The sequence below is a fragment of the Hyla sarda genome, chromosome 3 (genome assembly GCF_029499605.1).
Source record: "Hyla sarda isolate aHylSar1 chromosome 3, aHylSar1.hap1, whole genome shotgun sequence".
Classification (NCBI taxonomy): Eukaryota; Metazoa; Chordata; class Amphibia; order Anura; family Hylidae; genus Hyla; species Hyla sarda.
In genome coordinates this window covers 259,499,050-259,519,424 of record NC_079191.1, presented here as the reverse complement: position 1 = coordinate 259,519,424, position 20,375 = coordinate 259,499,050, and the positions used below count along the sequence as shown (strand labels likewise).

The following is a 20,375-nucleotide window of genomic DNA, read 5'->3' as shown; positions in this document are numbered from 1 at the left end:
TCCTCATTACAAGTCATGTGATTCTTACATCATGTGACTCAATTTTCTTATGGTTTGTGGTGGAAAAAAAACCCAGAAAAAACCCCCTCAAAAATGTACAATTTTTTTTTTTTTAAAAACCATGCCATACCAAGAGCATGCTGCTATTTCTAAAAAAAACTTCCACTGAGCCTATAAGTGGCACCAAAGGGGGACCTATTGACCCCCCCCCCCCCCCCCCCCGGCTAATGTGGCTACATAATTTGTGGACCAAGAAAGCCATGCGAGGAGTACAGTATTTTCTGGAGTGTTTCTTAGTTTTTAACCTGTTAAGGATGAATGGCGTACAGGTACACCCTCGCGACCTGGCACTTAAGAACCTGAGCTTACCTGTACGCCCTACGAATCTTTAAAAAGTACCTGTCACTTAATAAGCTTTTCTAAACTAAGGATATCTTCCCTAACACCCCCCCCCCCCCCCCGGCCCCTAACATTTTTTAAAAAAGCTCTGTATCTTGCCTTCCCTCTAGCTCACATACAATGAGCTGCCGGCTGGAGGATGTGTACGTGCCTTAGCAGGCGCTACGTCACTGAAGCCTGCTTGGGGGGGGAACGCTTCCACCCTCACTTCAGGCTTCAATGAGGAGGAGCAGTGGCCGGGAGAAGGTAAGCTCTCTGACCTGTCTCCATCCGCACTGCGGCTGTCAACTCAGCTATCCACTCAGTCATTGCGGCTGTGACCCATGCTCCCCACTCACAGTGCAGTAAGTAGCTGAAGTGAGTGATTGTGGAGAGCGGGAGTGACTGGGTGAGAGTAGCAGCAGACTGTTTTTGTAGAGAGACCCCTAGTGGTGGGTTTTACAAAAAAAAATGATACATATAAATCTAAATTTTTTTTAAATAAAATATATTTAGGACCTTGTTAGGAAAGGCTTTATGTGCAACTTATTAAAACTTTATTTCATGACAGGTACTCTTTAAGTAGCTTTGAAGCGAGTGCAGGAGCTGTGCTTGCTTCAGAACAGTAGCCAGACACACTCCGCTAATCCCACCGCTGCCGGTCATTAACCCATTAGTCTAAAGTGATAGATTTCCAGTAACTCAGAGGGGCTCACGGAACCCCCTCAACGTGATTGCGGGGTATCCATGAGCTAAAATGGGGGAGGATGGTCCCCTTACCTGCCGCCGATCTAATTTATGTAGCATGGCTTAGCCAGGCTAGATCAGTAGATGGCCAATCACGTTGTATAATGCTCCAACAAGAAGAGTGGCACTATTGTGTTGTCTCCCTTAGTTACAGGAAAAGTTCTTAGCATACAATACAAGGCTGCGCAGAGTAACTTGTAGCATGGGCTAGACCTGGAGGTGCAGGTATGTATATAGTGTTCATATGAATCCAATGCGTAGATAAAGAAATAAAAATCGCACTCGCCCACTGTCAATGCCGAGAACAAAGTCAGCCAGAGAAAGCACCACCTGGCGCGAAACTAGTATTGTACGGCTTCTTTTCTCCTCCACATCCTGCACCTGTACACCGATCTTATGATCTGAAATAAACCTCCTTTGTTCCCGGCATTGACAGTGAGTGAGTGCGGTTTTCATTTCTTTATCTACGCATTGGATTCACATTGTATAATGCTATGCCATAGGCATAGCATTATACAGTACATGCAATCTAATGATTGCATATCAAAGACCCCTATAAGTAGCCAGCCGTTGCCGGTCATTAACACTTTAAATGCTGTGATCAATGCCGATCAAGGCGTCAAAATTTAAAGATCTCCGGTAACTCAGGGGCTCACAGGAGGCAGGCAAGAGGACCCTCTTACACCATTTTAGCTCACGGAACCCCAGCAATCATGTCATCCACTTACCTGCCTCCTGCCAGCGATCACCGATTTAACTGATGTAGCCTGGCTTAGCCAGGCTAGATCAGTGGATAGCAGATCCCACTGTATAGTGCTATGCCATAGGCATAACATTATACAGTAAATGCATTCTAATGATTGCATGTAAAATACAGCTAGAACGGGCACTAGAACCGCAAGAAAATGCGCCGTCTCATAGACGGCAGTGCATTTCCGAGTGGAATCCACGTAATGAATAGATGTCTTGTCTTTCTGCAGATGCTGCAATCAGGATTTTCGCAGCAGAGGCATCTGCCACGGAAATTCCACTATGTGCACAGTGCAGCAGAATCCCATTGAAATGGGAATATTACAGTGGAACTTCGCTGGGAAATTCTGTCGTGTGATCATAGCCTTTACTATCTGGCCTTAACAATAGAATTCACTCCACCACTTTCCACCTCTTATGTACAGGAGGATTGGAGAGTGGGATTGAGCTACTGGTCTAGTTGGATAATTGACACTAGACATATTGGGCTACTTTCACACTACAGAAAGTTCCCGCTACTGCCCGTCAGTATGTTGGAAGAAAGCGGGAGAAAAAATTGTGCTCTGAACAGCTTTTTCTCCTGCTATCTCCGGCGGAATAATGGGTGCAAATAACGGATGTTATAGAATTCCATTCGAGAGAAGGTGATCCTCTGTGCCAGTTATACCTCCCGTTAGGCTCCGTTACAATAATGGACGTTAATGGCTGTTGGGGAAAAAAAAAAAGCCTTAATGTCAGTTTGTAACACATCTTTATCTATAGTGGGAAAGTAGCCTTATTTTGGTTTCCCAACCAGGGTGCCTTCAGCTTTTGTAAAACTCCAACTCCAAGCATTGTTGTAATTTTGCAACAGCTGGAGGCACCCTGGTTGGGAAATGCTGCGTTAGATTTGAGCCATTTTGAAAGGGAATTAAAAGAACACCAGGTTCACCATAACAAAAAAAAAAAAAGAAAAAATACACTTAAAGGGAAAAACTATAGCACGTAACTGCGATATCTACGCAGAGGAGATTCACAAATATTTATCAAACAGGAATAGTTTAGCAATTGCCCATAGCAAACAGCTTTCATTTTTTTCAAAAAGGAATCTGAAAATATGAAAGAAACAATCTGATTGGCTGCTATGGGCAATCGATCCACGGTTCCTCTACACAAGGGTTAAAGGGGTACTCCGGTGGAAAAGGGTTTCTTTTATTTATTTATTTTTAAATCAACTGGTGCCAGAAAGTTAGAGATGTGTAAATTACTACTCTGGACAGTTCTTTAAAATGGACAGAGATGTCAGCAGAGAGCACTGTGATCATGATGTCAGCAGAGAGCTCTGTGTTCCAAAAAGAAGAAAAAATCCTCTGTAGTATTCAGCAGCTCAAAAGTACTGGAAGGATTAAGCTTTTCTAATAGAAGCAATTTACAAATATGTTTAATTTTCTGGCACCAGTTATAAAAAAAAAAAAAAAAAAATGTGTGTTTGTGTATATATATATATATATATATATATATATATATATATATATTATTTTTTTTTTTTTTATTTATTTCCACCGGAGTACCCCCTTTAATAAATCTCCTCCTATATTAAGCGTGTATATATATATATATATTATTATATAATATCACATATGATAACTGATATAGTCACAGGCTTATGGGGATTTGTACCTGTTGAATTATGTTTAGAGCTGTTAATGTACTTTGCTTTCCTTTTCTGATGTGTAAATTGAGGGCTGGTGCTTCAGTGATGTTGCTGGAAGGCGCGATTAACATGTAAAATAGGTTTATTGTTGTTGGAGAATAATTGCCCATAGGTTACAGGAATTACATGGAGCAAGTCCGGGCTGTTCCTAGACAAGCCTGCAGGTTCCACCATCCGTTTAAATGTGCTTTTAGCTTTATTTGGTATGAGAAATGCAGGGCAAGGTTGGGAAGTTCTGCTTATGAAAGTTTGGTCTCATTTAGTTTTTTTTTTTTTTCTTTCAACTTTCTGTAAGGCTTGCCCATTATACAGACACAGACTTTGGGGTCTCGATTCCCTGAACCATAGTAGTACACCCTTTTTTCTCTGGTGTGATTTTAGCTTTAGCTTTATCACTGAAGCTGGTGTAATAATTTTGTCTATGGTCAGGTTAAGAGGTTGAGTAGAATCTGCTCTAAGCTGTCTATGACCAACATAGTAAGGGCTCATTCACACAACAGATGATCTGCCTGGAAACATTCTGCACAGACATTCTGTGAGCGAGCGGCAGGCGCTGACTGAATCAATCTGCAGGAAATGTGCTATGCGCTGGCTCCATTGATGGCAATGCAATTTGGACAGGATTCTACTGAGAGAAAAAACATGTTAATTCTTTCTGCAAAGCCCAGAAATTGACTTCCTATTCCTAGCTGGATCTACTTCTACCTTTGGCACGCTTTCTGCTGCAGAAAATCTGCAGTGTACCTGCAACGTGTGCTCTCACCCTTTAGGGTGTGTTCACATGGGCAAAAACACTACAGAATCTGTGTGAAATTTGCAGTATTTTGGTGCTAATTTTGATGTGGCTTTTCAGGTATTTTATTTCAGACACTTTAATGTAATATTACAAGCGAAACCACTCTGTAAAGTCCAATATAAAAACAGCACAATGTCCCACACACACCGGCCGCTTACTCAATCAACCTTCTGCCAAACAATAGAGATAAGGAAGTAAGCGCTCCGTAGAATAATATTGTTTGCACCCAAGGTGTGAGATTGGTATATAAATGAACTTCTCACCCTGGGTGGTTGTGTAGTCACATACACAACAATGGAAAAGGTATATAGAGTAGGTAGTCTGCTGCCCTCCGGAACATATGCGGCAATGAATGGATACTTGGCTTCAAGAGAACCCGGCTAACTGTGCTGATTGGCCAGACAGGTAAATTGGCTAAAAGAGGATTTATTGACCAGTACGCAACGCGTTTCGCTGCGCATGCGCAGCAAAACGCATTGCATTCTGGTCAATAAATCCGCAGCGCCGTGAGCCGGGTTCTCTTGAAGCCAAGTATCCATTCATTTCTGCAAAACAAAGCATGCTATCGGTTCTGGGTGCACATGCCATAGTGTGAATATACACTAAGAAAAATCTCTCTCTCTCTAATGCACACTTCCTGGTAGCCTAAAATGACACTTAAAGGGGTATTCCAGGAAAAAAACTTTGTTTTTATATATCAACTGGCTCCAGAAAGTTTTACAGATTTGTAAATTACTTCTATTAAAGAATCTTAATCTTTTCAGTACTTATGAGCTTCTGAAGATAAGGTTGTTCTTTTCTGTCTAAGTGCTCTCTGATGACATGTGTCTTGGGAACCGCCCAGTTTAGAAGCAAGTCCCCATAGCAAATCTCTTCTAAACTGGGCGGTTCCCGAGACAGGTGTCATCAGAGAGCACTTAGACAGAAAAGAACAACCTTATCTTCAGAAGCTCATAAGTACTGAAAGGATTAAGATTCTTTAATAGAAGTAACTTACAAATCTGTTTAACTTTCTGGAGCCAGTTGATATATAAAAAAAAATGTTTTCCTGGAATACCCCTTTAAGGGTCAGCTCTACAAAATAAACATACAGTGGTCCCTCAAGTTACAATATTGGTTCCAGGACGACCATTTGTATGTTGAGACCATAACTCTATGGAAACCTGGTAATTGGTTCTGAAGCCCCCAAAATGTCATCCAAAAATAGGAAAAAGTGAGAAGTAAAGAAAAATAAGTAGATAACTAATACAGATAAAGCAAATCCTTCCATATAAAAGTAAGAAAGATCTGCTGGGAGCTGTAAATCACTGTCTAGGTCAGTGTTTTCCAAGCAGGGAGCCTCCAGCTGTTACAAAACTACAACTCCCAGCATGCCCTGGGGCATGCTGGGAGTTGTAGTTTTGCAACAGCTGGGGGCACTCTGCTTGGGAAACACTGGTCTATGTAGAGGACAGGAGCTTCTTCAGGGTCCTGTACAATACATGCAATGTCCTAAAAAAATTACATTGAGTCGCCCTTAGCTGATGTCCAAAGGAGCAGGTAACCCTGTAATACCTCTTTACTTTAGGGGGCACAACCAGACATCAGTCAGTGCATGCACTTCAGTAATACAGGTGTTTTACCGGTAAATTGCCCATTCTGATTGGTCAGTTCTTCGGGGTATTGACATGTTTCACAGATCTGGACTGTCGTACATTGTATGTTGAGTCTGGTTTCAACTTACAATGGTCCAGAAAAGACCATTGTATGTTGAAACTATTGTTTGTTGAGGCCATTGTAAGTTGAGGGATCACTGTATAAACTTGGTCCTGCGTCTATTAATAAACATTTTATCTATTTATACAGGGACATAATGCCTCCATGTATATAACCCTGTGAGAGATAATACAATATACCGTTTTTGAATAGCCTTAGGTTTAGACATAGATGGTCTGTTTCCTAAATGAATGCGATAGTGTCAGCATGTATTTGAATACTTTGGTATTGTGAAGCAAGCTGTTTTTTTTCTTTACATCTCTGCTAAGTTATGTATACTATGCTCTGCATATGTAAAAGGCATCTCCAGAATTCTTTTGATGGCATGTATGTGTGAAAATAGCTTCCTTCAGGGCCTTAATATAGTGAGGAAAAAGGGACGGACAAAAGAACAAAAGTCTCATTCAGTGTCCAGAGTTGACTGCACTTGTAGCTTTATAGTGACATTATTCACACGTGTAGTCATTTCTACACACATTCTTTTTAGCTGTAGAGAATGGCCTTGAACCTGATTTGTATATTTGTCATATGTTTATATACAGATCTTATATTTGTATAGCTGGTGCATATAGAATGCATGCCTACATGATGGTAAGTTATGATATTGTGTAATCTGCTTCTATTACCTCTGTACGCTGCTTTGTGCTGCTTTTATGCACATGACCTACTCACTGAAGTGCTGTAGTGCAAGTCTGTTTATTTTACTGTAGTATCAGACTTTTCTAAGCATTCCACAGGGCCAGAGACCATAAGTCACATGCAGTGGCTGGGTGAACAGCAGTTCTTCTGTAAATCCCTTTCACCTTGCTATCCACGCATCCAGTCCCTGCAGCCTAGCCACGCTCCCCGGAGACCATGTGAATGATGCAGTTTTGTTTCTCGCCGTATGTAAAGCTGGGAAAGGTCAAAGACCATAGTAAAATACAAAAACTACAAAGCACTAAAACACTTCTAGGTGTGGAACCGGTGCATGTAGATGAGACATAGCGGTGCAGGGAGGTAATAGAAGCTTAAAGAGTACCTGTCACCAACAAAAACTTTTAATATGTTGTTCATAATCATTAATGAAGAGATATTGTAATATATCTTCATTAAAAATATTAATATTTATAACAGTTTTTTCATTTTATACTTTTGGCCACTAGGGGTCTCTCTTTTATGCCTGGTCTGCAGGCAGCTTCTGCTTTTCATAGTAAGTGTACAGCTTTTAGGACTAATGCTGAAAGGGCTCTGGTCCTTCCACAGGAAGTTCAGTACTGTGAGCTACAAGCCTGCACATGCCTCTCATATAACAGAGGCCAGTCACCTCCCCTGCTCTGTGTTCTCCCTGCCCCTCACCACACGTTATCTTATACATTGTATTATCTCACTGCACTCCCTGCTCTGTGCCCCCCCCCGACATTCATCTTAATCTCTGCCTCTAATTGCTCCCATTGCCCCTGGTTCTCAGCATTGACTTTTTTAGTGCAGAGAGACACAGGAGAGAGAGAGACAGGCTGCCATTCCTCCCCTGTACTTAGTCTGTATGCACACTGCAGTGTTTCCCAACCAGGGTGCCTCCAGCTGTTGCAAAACTACAACTCCCAGCATGCCCGGACAACTGTTGGCTGTCTGGGCATGCTGAGAGTTGTAGTTTTGCAACAGCTGGAGGTACCCTGGTTGGGAAACACTGCTGCAGAGGGAGAGCAGCATACAGGAAGACTGGCAGAAGCAGAGTCCCGGCCAGGCTTCATGCGACATCATGCCTGACGGGACCCGCCTCCTTCCACCCCTCAGAAAGACAGTGCTCCTGAGCTAATGAAGAGGGATAAAAAAAAGGTATTTCCACAGCGTTTTAAACCTCAATAAACACAGGGATAGGCATAGTTAGAGTAAGGAACAGATGGGAAGGGGGATCAGGGAAAGTTTAGATGATGACAGGTACTCTTTAATACACAGTATTATAATAACTTCATCATGGGCTTAAAGTCTGAAAAAAAATCCTTAAATTCCAGCATTTTTTTTTATATGCTAAACAATCAAGGATGCCATTAATGTTGACCACAACAGGCCGACATAAAAATATATTCTACTTCCCAAACTTTAAAGCATTTCAAGGACCTCAAAGAAATTCTCCATAAGAAATACTAAGCTTTATGTACTGTATTCTGTTCTGAAAAAAGCATTAGGAATCTGTTAGTTTGCAGTTTTTAGTCAGATAGCCTTCTTGTGTATTGTTATGAAATTGCAGGAGGAGTCTTCTGTTAAACATATTTTTAAATGCTAATTTTCATGTCTCGTGGCAGGTAATCTTTGAAGCTGAAGCCTCAGGCGGAAGGGGTGGATACATTGCCATAGATGACATCCAAGTTCTGAGCTACCCATGTGGTAAGGATGACTTTTATTCTTTTCACTGTGTATCCATCACCAGTAAATAGTTTCACAGCTGTTTTAAACTATTTGCATAAATATATTTTAAGACAATTCCTTAGAAACAGTGGTTTTAAACCTCTTTTGTTTGTTTGCTCCTTATGGAAAATGATGTTCTTTTTACATAATAATTACTGCTTAATCTCCACTGTGAAAGCAGACCTTAGTAAATGAGAGCTAATCCTTAATTACAAGAAGAAATACACTATTTTGGCTCCTAATTGGTTCCTCTCAATTGTGGTTACAGTGATAGGCACCTTTTAATGAAGGTGCAACATGGCCCTTGGGGATATTTTGCCTATTTTATTCCAAAAATTATTATTAGTATGTGAAGAGTTGACTAAGAATGTTACTACTGTCAAACCTGATACCTTTACCAATGCAGGTTGTTTAGGAAAGTAAAAATATTTGCTGAAATGGGTACTTTCCAAGAAAAGAATAGACTCCTGATAAATAAACTATTAAGTAGTAATAGTGGTGTCTAAGCTCTAAAGATGCCACAAGTGGCCTTGTTCGCGGTAAAAGAAAATTGTTGGGTGTCCTCTGGCGGTGGTTTCCCTGTAACAAGGATGGAAATGGAGATTGGCTTACATGTTTCCTTAAAGGGGTTCTCCGGTGGAATTTTTTTTTTAAATAAACTGGTGCCAGAAAATTAAACCTATATTTGTAAATTACTTCTATAAAAAAAAAAAAACTTAATCCTTCCATTACTTATCAGCTGGTTTTTGATCCACAGGAAGTTCTTTTCTTTTTGATTTTCCTTTCTGTCTGACCACAAGTGCTCTTTGCTGACTCCTCTGTCCATGTCAGGAACTGTCCAGAGCAGGAGCGGTTTGCTATAGGGATTTGCACCTACTCTGGACAGTTCCTAAAATGGACAGAGGTGTCAGTAGAGAGCACTGTGGTCAAACAGGAAGGAAATTAAAAAAGAAAATGTTTTCCAGTGGAGTACCCCTTTAACTAGAGTTGATCTCAAGGGTCATCAAAAGGATTTGAGAGGACAGGGAGACAGTCATCATGGTGTCTTTCTTCTGCAACATGGAGCATGATTCTTCTGCCTTAGAGGCCTGTCAACAATAGATCCATAGGTTTTTCCACAACAGCTAGACCTCCTATCACAGGGGACAAATCTTCACCACACTCTGGAGTCTTGCTTGATGTTAATGTGCATATTGACAAAGCTTATGTTGCTTTGATATGACTTCCTTCACAGTGGCCTTGAGAAGCTGTTAAATCCAGCCACTTTAAAAGTACGGATTTCCACTGAGATTCTTGTTTACCCAGAAAAAAGACAGACCATCCTCGGATGACTAAAAAATATTTCCAAAGCAACCAAACACCTTTACATCAGAAGCATTCCACAGTCCCCTCCCTTTTGATATGTCTTTAGTTTCTAAAGACCTGTCCGTAAGAATCTTGCATTTTACCATTTTTCTGCTGGTAACCTCAGCTTGTAGAGTAGGAAAGATTGCATCGGTCAAGTTCGAAATCTGATAACTGGATTGTCTTTTAAGCTGGATCCTAAATTCCTTCCTAAAGTATTTTCTAGTTTCCATATGTCCCCATATTTTACTTTATGTAACAAACCATCTAATGAAAAGGAACATCAGTTTCATATCCAAAACCTGAGATGATGTGTACTAGAGTACCTATGCATCTATCCAAATTTTTGGCCCGCACAAGGGTGTTAAGGATAGGAAGGATACTTTCACTTGGGGATCAAGCAAGCCATAAGTCTAAGGTATGTATCCTCTGGTCACATTCCACCTGTTTGTTTAAGGGCTCACGCCACCAGGTCAGTAGCCTCCTCTTAGGCCAAGAGGAGAAGGGCCTTTATAGAACAAATATGCAAAGTGCCTCATGATAATCTCCTAAGCTTTTTTTTTTTTTGTTCTGTCACTTTTGATTACACATTGGTGATTTATCCTCTTTCCTTTAGTCCTAAGGTCCTTCGGTATGTTGTCCCACAGCAATGGTCTCTGGTATTTCTCTCCTGAGGTGTTATGTAGTGTTGCTCGCGAATATTCGCAATTCGAATTTTATTCGCGAATATCGCATATTCGCGAATTCGCAAATATTCGCGAATATAGCGCTATATATTCGTAATTACGAATATTGGTATTTTTTATTTTTTTTTCACAGTACACATCACAGTGATCATCCCTCTCTGCTTCCAGCTTATGTGGTGTAAGAAGGCTCTAATACTACTGTGTGAGACTGGTGTGCAAATTTTCGCATATGCGAATATTTGCATATGCTAATTTTCGCATATGCTAATTTTCGCTTATGCTAATTTTTTTTGTATGCTAATTTTCGTATATGTTAATTTTCGCACACGCGAATATTCGCATATGCGCAAATAAAACGAGAATATTACGAATATGCGAATATTCGCGAATATGACGAATATTCGTCCATATATTCGCGAATATTCGCGAATTCGAATATGGCCTATGCCGCTCAACACTAGTGTTATGGAGGAAAGCTAGCGAGTCTGTTTCCCTGAGCTATTCCTTTTCCACCCTTCCCTTTTGAAAATATTTCACTGTTGGGGCGAAAAAAAGGATTCAGTGCATTGTTCTATTTGCCCACCAACTAATCAGAAAGGCCTCTTGTACGTCTTGGTAATCTGCAGGAATGGGGAGCTCTTCCTTTTTTTTTCTCCAGGTTTTCCTGTTCCTAGAAGTAGAGTCCATTACCCAGATTTATCAAACTGTGTGAGAGAAAAAGTGGAGAGCTTTTCCCACAACAACCAATCACAGCTCAGCCAACGAACTGAGGTAAAGTGAAAGCAGAGCTGTGATTGGTTGCTGTGGGAAAATCACTCCACTTTTTCTCTTAAACTGTTTAAAAAAAATCTGGGCCCATATCTCCAGTGTTGCTGTCATGGCTCAGAGAAAGAATTACCAGTAAGTGTAATTACCACTTTGTTCATTAGTAGAGATGAGCGAACTTACAGTAAATTCGATTCGTCACAAACTTCTCGGCTCGGCAGTTGATGACTTATCCTGCGTAAATTAGTTCAGCCTTCAGGTGCTCCGGTGGGCTGGAAAAGGGGGATACATTCCTAGGAAAGAGTCTCCTAGGACTGTATCCACCTTTTCCAGCCCACCGGAGCAGCTAAAAGCTGAACTAATCTATGCAGGAAAAGACATCAACTGCCGAGCCGAGAAGTTCGTGATGAATCGAATTTACTGTAAGTTCGCTCATCTCTATTCATTAGCCCTCCTTACACACACACACACACACACACACACAAAAGTTTACTAAAAGTGTTTTAAGTTCTGTTTACCCCAAAAGGGTTCCATTAAAAACTTGGCTGGCTCTATCACCAGAAAAATAGTTATTGCACTTGGAATGTGGTGATGGATAAACAAAGACATTGTCTAACTGCATACTAGGGAAGGGGTTAAGCAAGTTTACTTTGTTCTTGTTTGTTTTACTTGTGGCAACTCTTCACAGCATGTACTAGGCGAACTGGTAGCATTTGTACATGGTCCTTATGAATGTGAGTCATGATTGTATAGTGCACTGCTAGTGATAATTGTATTGATCTCTGTCAATTACTAGGCCAGAGCAATAGACTAATGAAACCTTTTTAGTTACATACTCTGCTAGGAGACAAGATCTCATTTATAGCTCACGTAATGCGCTTTTTAAAGAAAAAAAAATGTAGTCACTCTTCTAATATAATGAAATAGACTAATGTATTACAGTGGTCCCTCAACATACGATGGTAATCCGTTCCAAACTTACCATCGTTTGTTGAAACCATCGTATGTTGAGGGATCCGTGCAATGTAAAGTATAGGACAGTGGTCTACAACCTGCGGACCTCCAGATGTTGCAAAACTACAACACCCAGCATGCCCGGACAGCCAACGGCTGTCCGGGCATGCTGGGAGTTGTAGTTTTGCAACATCTGGAGGTCCGCAGGTTGTAGACCACTGGTAAAGGAAGTTGTACTCGCCTGTCCCCGCCGCACCGGACCGTCACTACTGCCCGGGATGTCACCTTCCATCGCTGTCGCCGCGTCCCCGATGCTCCGGCAAGGCCTCTGCTTTTCCGGCATCCTCGCTCTCCGTCACCACCATCACGTCGCTCCGCACACCGCTCCTATTGGATGACGGGACGGCGTGCGCAGCTACGTGATGGCGACGATGGAGAGCGCCGACGATGCAGGGGATCCCGAAGAGGAACGCACCAGAGCCCCGAGGACAGGTAAGCGATCGTCACCGGACCACACGGGGCATCGTAAACGGCTATCCGGTGGCAGCTGAAGCAGTCAGCGCTTCCGGATAGCCGTTTATGCGATGGCCCTGACATACAAAAGCATCGTATGTTGATGCTGCCTTCAACATGCGATGCCTCTGAGAGGCCATCGTATGTTGAAATTATTGTTGTATGTCGGGGCCATCGTAGATCGGGGGGGGGGGGGGGTCACTGTAATTGCAACATAGCTGTTTATTCTGAATGTATGGCTAGGTTCACGTCAAGCTTTTTTCGTACAGTTGAGGTATGCATGTTTTATGACATACTACAAGAAAAGGATGCCTATTGGTTGCCATCGTCCTCCATGGCAGTATGTTATTTTGCAGTAATAAACCGATGCCTCAACCGGGTTTGCTTTCTTTATTTATGCATAGTGTAGCCCAAGCCCTAAACACATGTGCTGGAAATAACAAGCCAAGACTATAAGATGCCAGATTAAAATGTTACCCATCATATGTTTAATGTGCTACAATATGAATTGTATAACTGTTCCACTCTGTTTTGTACACAGATAAATCCCCTCACTTCTTGAGACTGGGAGATGTTGAGGTAAATGCGGGTCAGAATGCTACATTTCAGTGTATTGCCACTGGAAGGGATGCAGTAAACAACAAGTTGTGGCTTCAGGTAAGATAAAAAAAAAAAGTTAAGTTTAAAACCTCTGGTACCCAGACAGTTTTTGAGTTTGTTCAGTAACTTATTCCATTCTCCCAATAATTTTTTTTCCTCAGACCTATTGTTGTATGCCCTATATTGAATATTTTTTGTCTTCTACTTGGCTCCTTGTACTGCGATTTAGAGAGATTCTGGGTGGTACTCAACCCTTCTCAGATGTTACAAGAAGCCAGCTGAGTTTCAGTAGCGACCCAAGGAACAATATGCCAATATATCTTCAAAATATCAGAGTAATGTGGTGTGCAATGATACATATGATACTTAAAAGACAAGCAATGGTGAAATTCTCCAGTGCGGCAACATTTTATAAGACTTGTTGCACCATATTATACACAGTACAGATGGTCTAGTGCAACACTCCAATACTGTGAAAAACTCATAAACCCATAAGTCATTATTGGACCATTGCATCTGAGATTGCATAGTGGATTTGCATTCTATTAGGAAATAGAGGTGACACATGATAGGAAGGGTTACATGTGTAAAATGGTCCAGCAGTTTTGCTTAAAAATAGTGCACTTAAAGGGGTACTCAAGTAAAAAACATTTTTTTTTTTTAAATCAACTGGTGCCAGAACGTTACAGATTTGTAAATTACTTCTATTTAAAAATCTTAATCTTTCCAGTATCAGCTGCTGTATGCTCCAGAGGAAGTTCTTTTCTTTTTAAATGTATTTTCTGTCTGACCACAGTGCTCTCTGCTGACACCTCTGTCTGTCTCAGGAACTGTCAAGAGCAGGAAAAAATCCCAATAGCAAACCTCTCCTGCTCTTGACAGTTCCTGAGACAGACAGAGGTGTCAGCAGAGAGCACTGTGGTCAGACAGAAAATAAATTTAAAAAGAAAAGCACTTCCTCTGTAGTATACAGCAGGTGAGGAAGGGTTAAATAGAAGTAATTTACATATCTATTTAATATTCTGGCACAAGTTGATTTAAAAAAGAAAAAAAATTCACTGCCCCATTAAGTGTACAACACAATTTTTTTTTATGTAAAACTGCTGGACCATTTTACACATGTAACCCTTCCTATCATGTGTCACCACTATTTCCTAATAGAATGCAAATCCACTATGCAATCTCAGATGCAATGGTCCAATAATGACTTATGGGTTTGAGTTTTCCACAGTTGTTTTTCTCTGGAGTACCCCTTTAAAGATGGAAAAGTAAGACACCAGATATAAAGTCTTTCCCCTTTTCAATAAAAAATAAATAAAAAAAAGTTTGCTAAATCACCTATTTTCTATAGACTAACATTTACCTATACATCATTAGAATACCAACAATACTTTTATTTATATAGAACTAACATATTTGATGTACAAAGATTGTTATTACTGGTCCCTGTCCCCATTGGGGCTCATAATCTAAGTTCCAAATATGCATAGAAAATTTACACCAAAATTAAGGTCTTCATTTATCCCACATTTTAAAGCCATACCCAGATCCAGGGCATACCTTTTTAATGCAACAGCATCTAAACAATCACCCTCTCTGAAGGCCCATGAATCCATCCTTATCTGTGGTACTCATGGGAAAGATGACATATGGCAATACATTGAGTGTAGTTTCTGTAATGTGAATCTAGGACTGTATCAGCTCATTCAACCGTCCATCTCTCTCTTCTCAGATGTGTTCTTTAATGTACCTGAATCATATCATATCTGGTAGCCGTGCAGAAACAATCTGCAATGTTTTCATTTAGCCACAGAAAGATCTCTAGTGGATGATTTGAAATGTGTTTGCTCAGTACTCCAGCTCTCTGGCTGTTGAAGGAGCAGACTGGAATTCATTCCATTTGGCAGCTATGAATCCCATCAGGTTTTCACAATTAAAGTGGGTGGATGCACTACACACTACAGAGGAATGAGCACTACAGAGCAGGGATCACATCACATTCCATTTCAACAAACTCAAAAACACAGAAACATACAGGCATTCTTTAAATAGTCTTTTAAGAAGCTTGCAGACTAAAACAATAATTCAGTGTTTACAACTCTGCCATCTCTTAGACATCTCAGTACCTGTGTATTAAGACTTACTACCAAAGACTAAAGGAGTGCTCTGCCTCTAGACATCTTATCCTCTATCCAAAGGTTAGGGGATGAGATGTCTGATCGCGGGGGTCCCACCGTTGGGGACCCCTGTGATCTCCTTTCTGCACCCGGTGTTTGTTTAGAGTGTCTGGTGCAGCACCGGAGGCTTGTGATGTCACTGCCTCGCTCGTGATATCATGGCCATGCCCCCTCAATGCAAGTCTATTGGAGGGGGCATGACAACCAGCACACCCCCTCCCATAGGCTTGCATTCAGGGGGCATGGGCGTGACATCACAAGCTTCTGCCCCACATCACCAGTCATCAGGCACAGAATGAAGTTCGCTCTGTGGACCGGATGTCTGGGGTGCCGCAGCCAAAATCGTGGGGGTCACCAGCGCCAGGATCAGACTTCTTATCCCCTATCCTTTGGATAGGGGATAAGATGTCTAGGGGTGGAGTGCCCATTTAACGCCCAGATTTATCAATATGCCTTAAACCAAACCTGTCTGGGTTTGCCCATATCACCAAATCCCAGCTTGGCTTTCATTTTAGCAGAGCATGCCAACATATGAAAGTGGAGGAGAGATTGGTGTATGATGTATTCTCATGCACCAGTCATGCTTTGGCTTGACCTCTTATTAAAAGAAATGTTTTGCTTGAATTGTTATCATAATTTGTCTGAGTTGGTTCAACTCCTCGCCTTGGCTAATAATACTAAGTTTAAACCCAGCCTAAGAGAAAATAGATAAAAAGATTTAGTTAAATGGCATATTAAGAGCTAAGGGTTTAATCCAAAGTACAGACATGTACACCTATTTTAGTACATGTTAAGCTAGTTTAACTGGCATGAGACTGGACGCAATGTGGAAGTGTTCGTGTTGATAGACATGAAAACACAGAAAGCAGAGAGCCCCAGGATCATTTAAACCTTACCAAAAGAGAGGGAAGAAGGGAAATCCAAAGGAATGTACAGAAACTGCACCATGCTGTGTCTTTAATTGTTCTTGGAACTGACGTGACCATGTTATGTCACTGTAACTTTTACCACGCTGTGTGGCTGTGAGTCATTTGGCCATCATGAGTTTTATGTAGAAGACAATGTTCCTGTTTGGCCTTCAATCACCGGTATCCAGCTAAGAATGGGATGCCAACATATCCTGTGGTATACAGTAGCTGGCCTCATTCATTTCATTGGCCCAAACTTGGCACCTAGTGGGAAGCATGAAATATACATGGGCATCCTCACAAAAACACTTTGATTTACTCTGAAATGTTGCAGTTAAAAAAAAAAAAGCCTATAGCTTTAAAGGTGAGCCAGGAACGGAGTATGCAGTCAAGAAGGCAGCCATTGTTCCCCTCATTACTGGGCTTGACTCACGGGTCTCTCCTGATAAATATATTGGGAAAGACCTGTGGAGCAAAAATAAGCACACAGAGGGCCAGCCTCCTTGACTGTATAAGCTACCTTGTTCTCGGCTTATCTTTAAAATTTAGATTTTTCTCAACAACTGTAGTGTTTAGGAGTAAACAATAATGTTTCATAGTGAGGGGGGGGGGGGGGGGGGGCATGTCTTGGGCAGCTAGAGACAACTAACAGGTTTCCCCTAAAAGAGGCTTCAATATTTTGTCATGTTACTTCAAAATGCGCAATATAGTGTTTATTTCACAGAAATAGGTGAAAATCTTGTGTGGCTTTTATGTTTAATTTACTAATGAGTGAACCGATAATTGGGAAAGGCATGCAGGCACCTACACTTAGTCTGCAGGTTACTGAAACAGTCTGACTGGTAAGGAAGGATGGATTTCTCGTTGGCATGATGAATTTTAAGTGACTGGTCCTTTTTATTTTCTGGAAGAGACCACTGGCAGTGGCTTCCGCACTATACAGAAGACATTCATGCTCAGTCTAGGAAGCATATATATTTGGGAGATCAGGAGACATGGAGATCAGGAGACATGGCCACCTGAACAAGTTGACCGTTTTATTATTTCTATAACCTTCTATATAGTCATTGGAAAAGGGATGCTGGTCTATTTTTCACTAAGCATGTTCTAATTTGGGCATCCAGAAGATTTGCATTATAGTTTCTTGGCAGGCTTTCCTTGGTGATATGACCACCCCTCTCCGACACGAACCAGAGACCTGAGTATTTTTCTTTTTTATAATTTTTGTTAGTTTTTAAAGTGGTGTGGCATGTCCATGGTGCTGCCAGCAATAGCACTTGGCTATTTTTGGCAGCTCTATAGCCGATAGATAGAATATGGGATAGCAGTGCCACTGGGACCCTCTGCTTCTGCCCCCTACAAATCTCACATTATCCTCTTACAGGATAGGAGAGAAGTGTGTTGACTTGGAATAATCCTTCAAAGAGTTGCTATATATATGCCCCTTCAGCTACAGACCTTTCTCTCATTTCAAATCATACAATGAATTACTTGTAAGGGGATTGGAGCTTTAAACAATAACCTCCACTATCCTTGCCATCCATCTGTACAGCATTCTGTCTCACCGCTTCCTTATTTATCATTAGCTCCTACACAATGACTGCAAATGATCGTGTTTGTGGCATTCTGCCAGGCTCACATAGCCTGTGACATACACATCTTGCTTTAAATAACAATATACTTGAATGCAGTAAATAATTCCTGCAATATAATGTAATCATTTCTTGTCAAATGCCTTTTCGTTTGGTGGAAAGTCATATAATCATTTGTTGTATTGCAAAAACAGGGATTTTCCATGTGGTGATATTCTTTTACCTAATTCCCTTTATAAAAGCATGTCATGTAATGCATGTAATAGAAGTTTAACAAAAACGATTATGGAATTATAAAATGTAGTACAGTATGTTATAAAATATTGTAAAATAATGTGATATATTATGTATAATGAAAGTGATTGTTATTTTACAATGTAGTTGGTTTGGACTGCCAGGGAACAAGTGTTTGTTATGTCTGTTTGCATAGTTGTTATGATCCCAAATTTCTCCCCATTTTTTAAACGATTTGAGATTTCTTTTATGCTCTGAATTTCCCCAAGCATGGAAACTATTTAGGTACAGAAATGATTTACGTAAAGGGGAGTATTCAGGATTAGAAAAACAAAGCTGGTTGTGTGTGGTATTGCAACTCCGTTCCATTGAAGTGAATGGAGCCAAGTTGTAATACTACAGGTGTGATGCTGTTTAAGGAAGAAATCTGCTCTATTTTTCTATTCCTGCATAACCCCTTTAAAGTAACACTCCTCTAATTCAGTTTGTTTCCTTTATATATAGTGCTGCACAGGCGACAGAGTTGCCCATAGCAACCAATCGGATTGCTTCTTTCGTTTTTCAGAGGCCTTTTCAAAAATTAAAAGAAGCAATCTGGTTGCTATGGGCAACTCAGCAACTTTCCTCTGGACAGGTATTGATTAATCTCCCCCATAGTGCTTACCGGTTTTTAGCAGATGAGGCATGCATGAGGTTTTAGCCATCTTGATTCCTGTTGCTAATTAATTTCCCATGTGGCCTCTGGAATTGCACAGAAAGGGGGCTGCCTCTCTTTACTGCATTTGCCTTCAGTTTGTAGTCCTATATTCGTTAACTTTATAGTATTCTTAAAGTAACTCATAAAAACCCCCGGCCGACCCATTATATCCGGCATAAACTCCATCTCATCCAACCTCTCCCATTACATAGATTTACTCCTGCAGAACCGCGTCACCAACCTGAAATCATACTTGAAAGATACCACAGACTTCATCCAATCAATCCTGGCAGTAGAAGGCAAACCTGAATACCTTCTCGTCACCATGGACATCACGTCACTCTACACCGTAATCAAACAGGAGGCAGGAATCAATGTAGTTTCACATTTCATCTCTAATGACCCGTCAATGCCTTCAGCTCAAGTGGACTTCATACTACAAGAAGTAGAGCAGGAAAAAACCCTCAGGTATGGCGCTGCAGACTCTTGTAGACAGATGAGGCGGATGCCAAAGGTAATAGGAAAGTCCTCAGCAGGACATTTTATTAAAAAAACAATAAAATGGACAAGATTACGCGTTTTGGGAGGATCCCTCCCTTCCTCAGATCAGGATCCTGATCTGACTAAGGGAGGGATCCTCCCGAAACGCGTAATCTTGTCCATTTTATTGTTTTTTTAATAAAATGTCCTGCTGAGGACTTTCCTATTACCTTTGGCATCCGCCTCATCTGTCTACAAGAGTCTGCAGCGCCATACCTGAGGGTTTTTTCCTGCTCTACTTCTAATATTGACTCCCAGGACGACTTGTTTCCTCCTGCAACCCATCGGCATAGCAGCGACTCGCACTACAGTACCCAGATTATATCGTGGGTGATATGCTTTTTTGCATAGATCTCAAGGTGAGCGGCCATCTATAAGCCCCGTGGGGTTGACCCCCCACCCACCACCTGATCTATTGAGGGTAAATACACGAGGCGCCGTCCGTCAGTCCTTTCTTTTCTTTTTTCTACAGATTCATACTACAGGGACTTTGCTTCACACTTACGCATAATTATTTCGAATGTATGGGCCAACTTTACATACAGCACACCGGGACTGCTAGGGGTTCCAAAGTGACCCCCAGTTTTGCAAACCTTTTTGTCGGACTGTTCGAGGAAGTCTTTGTATATTCCCCCACATATTTTCTAACTGCATCTTTTACAAGCGCTATATAGATGACATCTTCATTAGGCGACAGGTCCAGCTTGAACAATTTCATCACACACCTGAACTCAAATGACTTGTCACTACATTTCACCCAATCCATATACACCAACAACGCTGAATTCCTGGATGTACTGGTTTCACACGATGGTCACTCACTTCACACAAGGACTTTCTTCAAACACGTTGATAGCA

At 41.2% G+C, this 20,375-nt stretch overlaps 1 protein-coding gene across 14 annotated transcripts in view; it reads left to right on the top strand.

Moving 5' to 3' along the window:
* The window catches only part of PTPRK (protein tyrosine phosphatase receptor type K), a 400,600-nt gene that overhangs the window by 159,769 nt on the left and 220,456 nt on the right, over positions 1-20,375 (top strand). For all 14 annotated transcript variants that reach the window (XM_056566508.1, XM_056566504.1, XM_056566511.1 and 11 more), the window contains exons 4-5: positions 8,405-8,486; positions 13,311-13,426. In XM_056566508.1, coding sequence (XP_056422483.1) covers positions 8,405-8,486; positions 13,311-13,426 — 198 coding nt within the window. The remainder of the gene's footprint in view (positions 1-8,404; positions 8,487-13,310; positions 13,427-20,375) is intronic.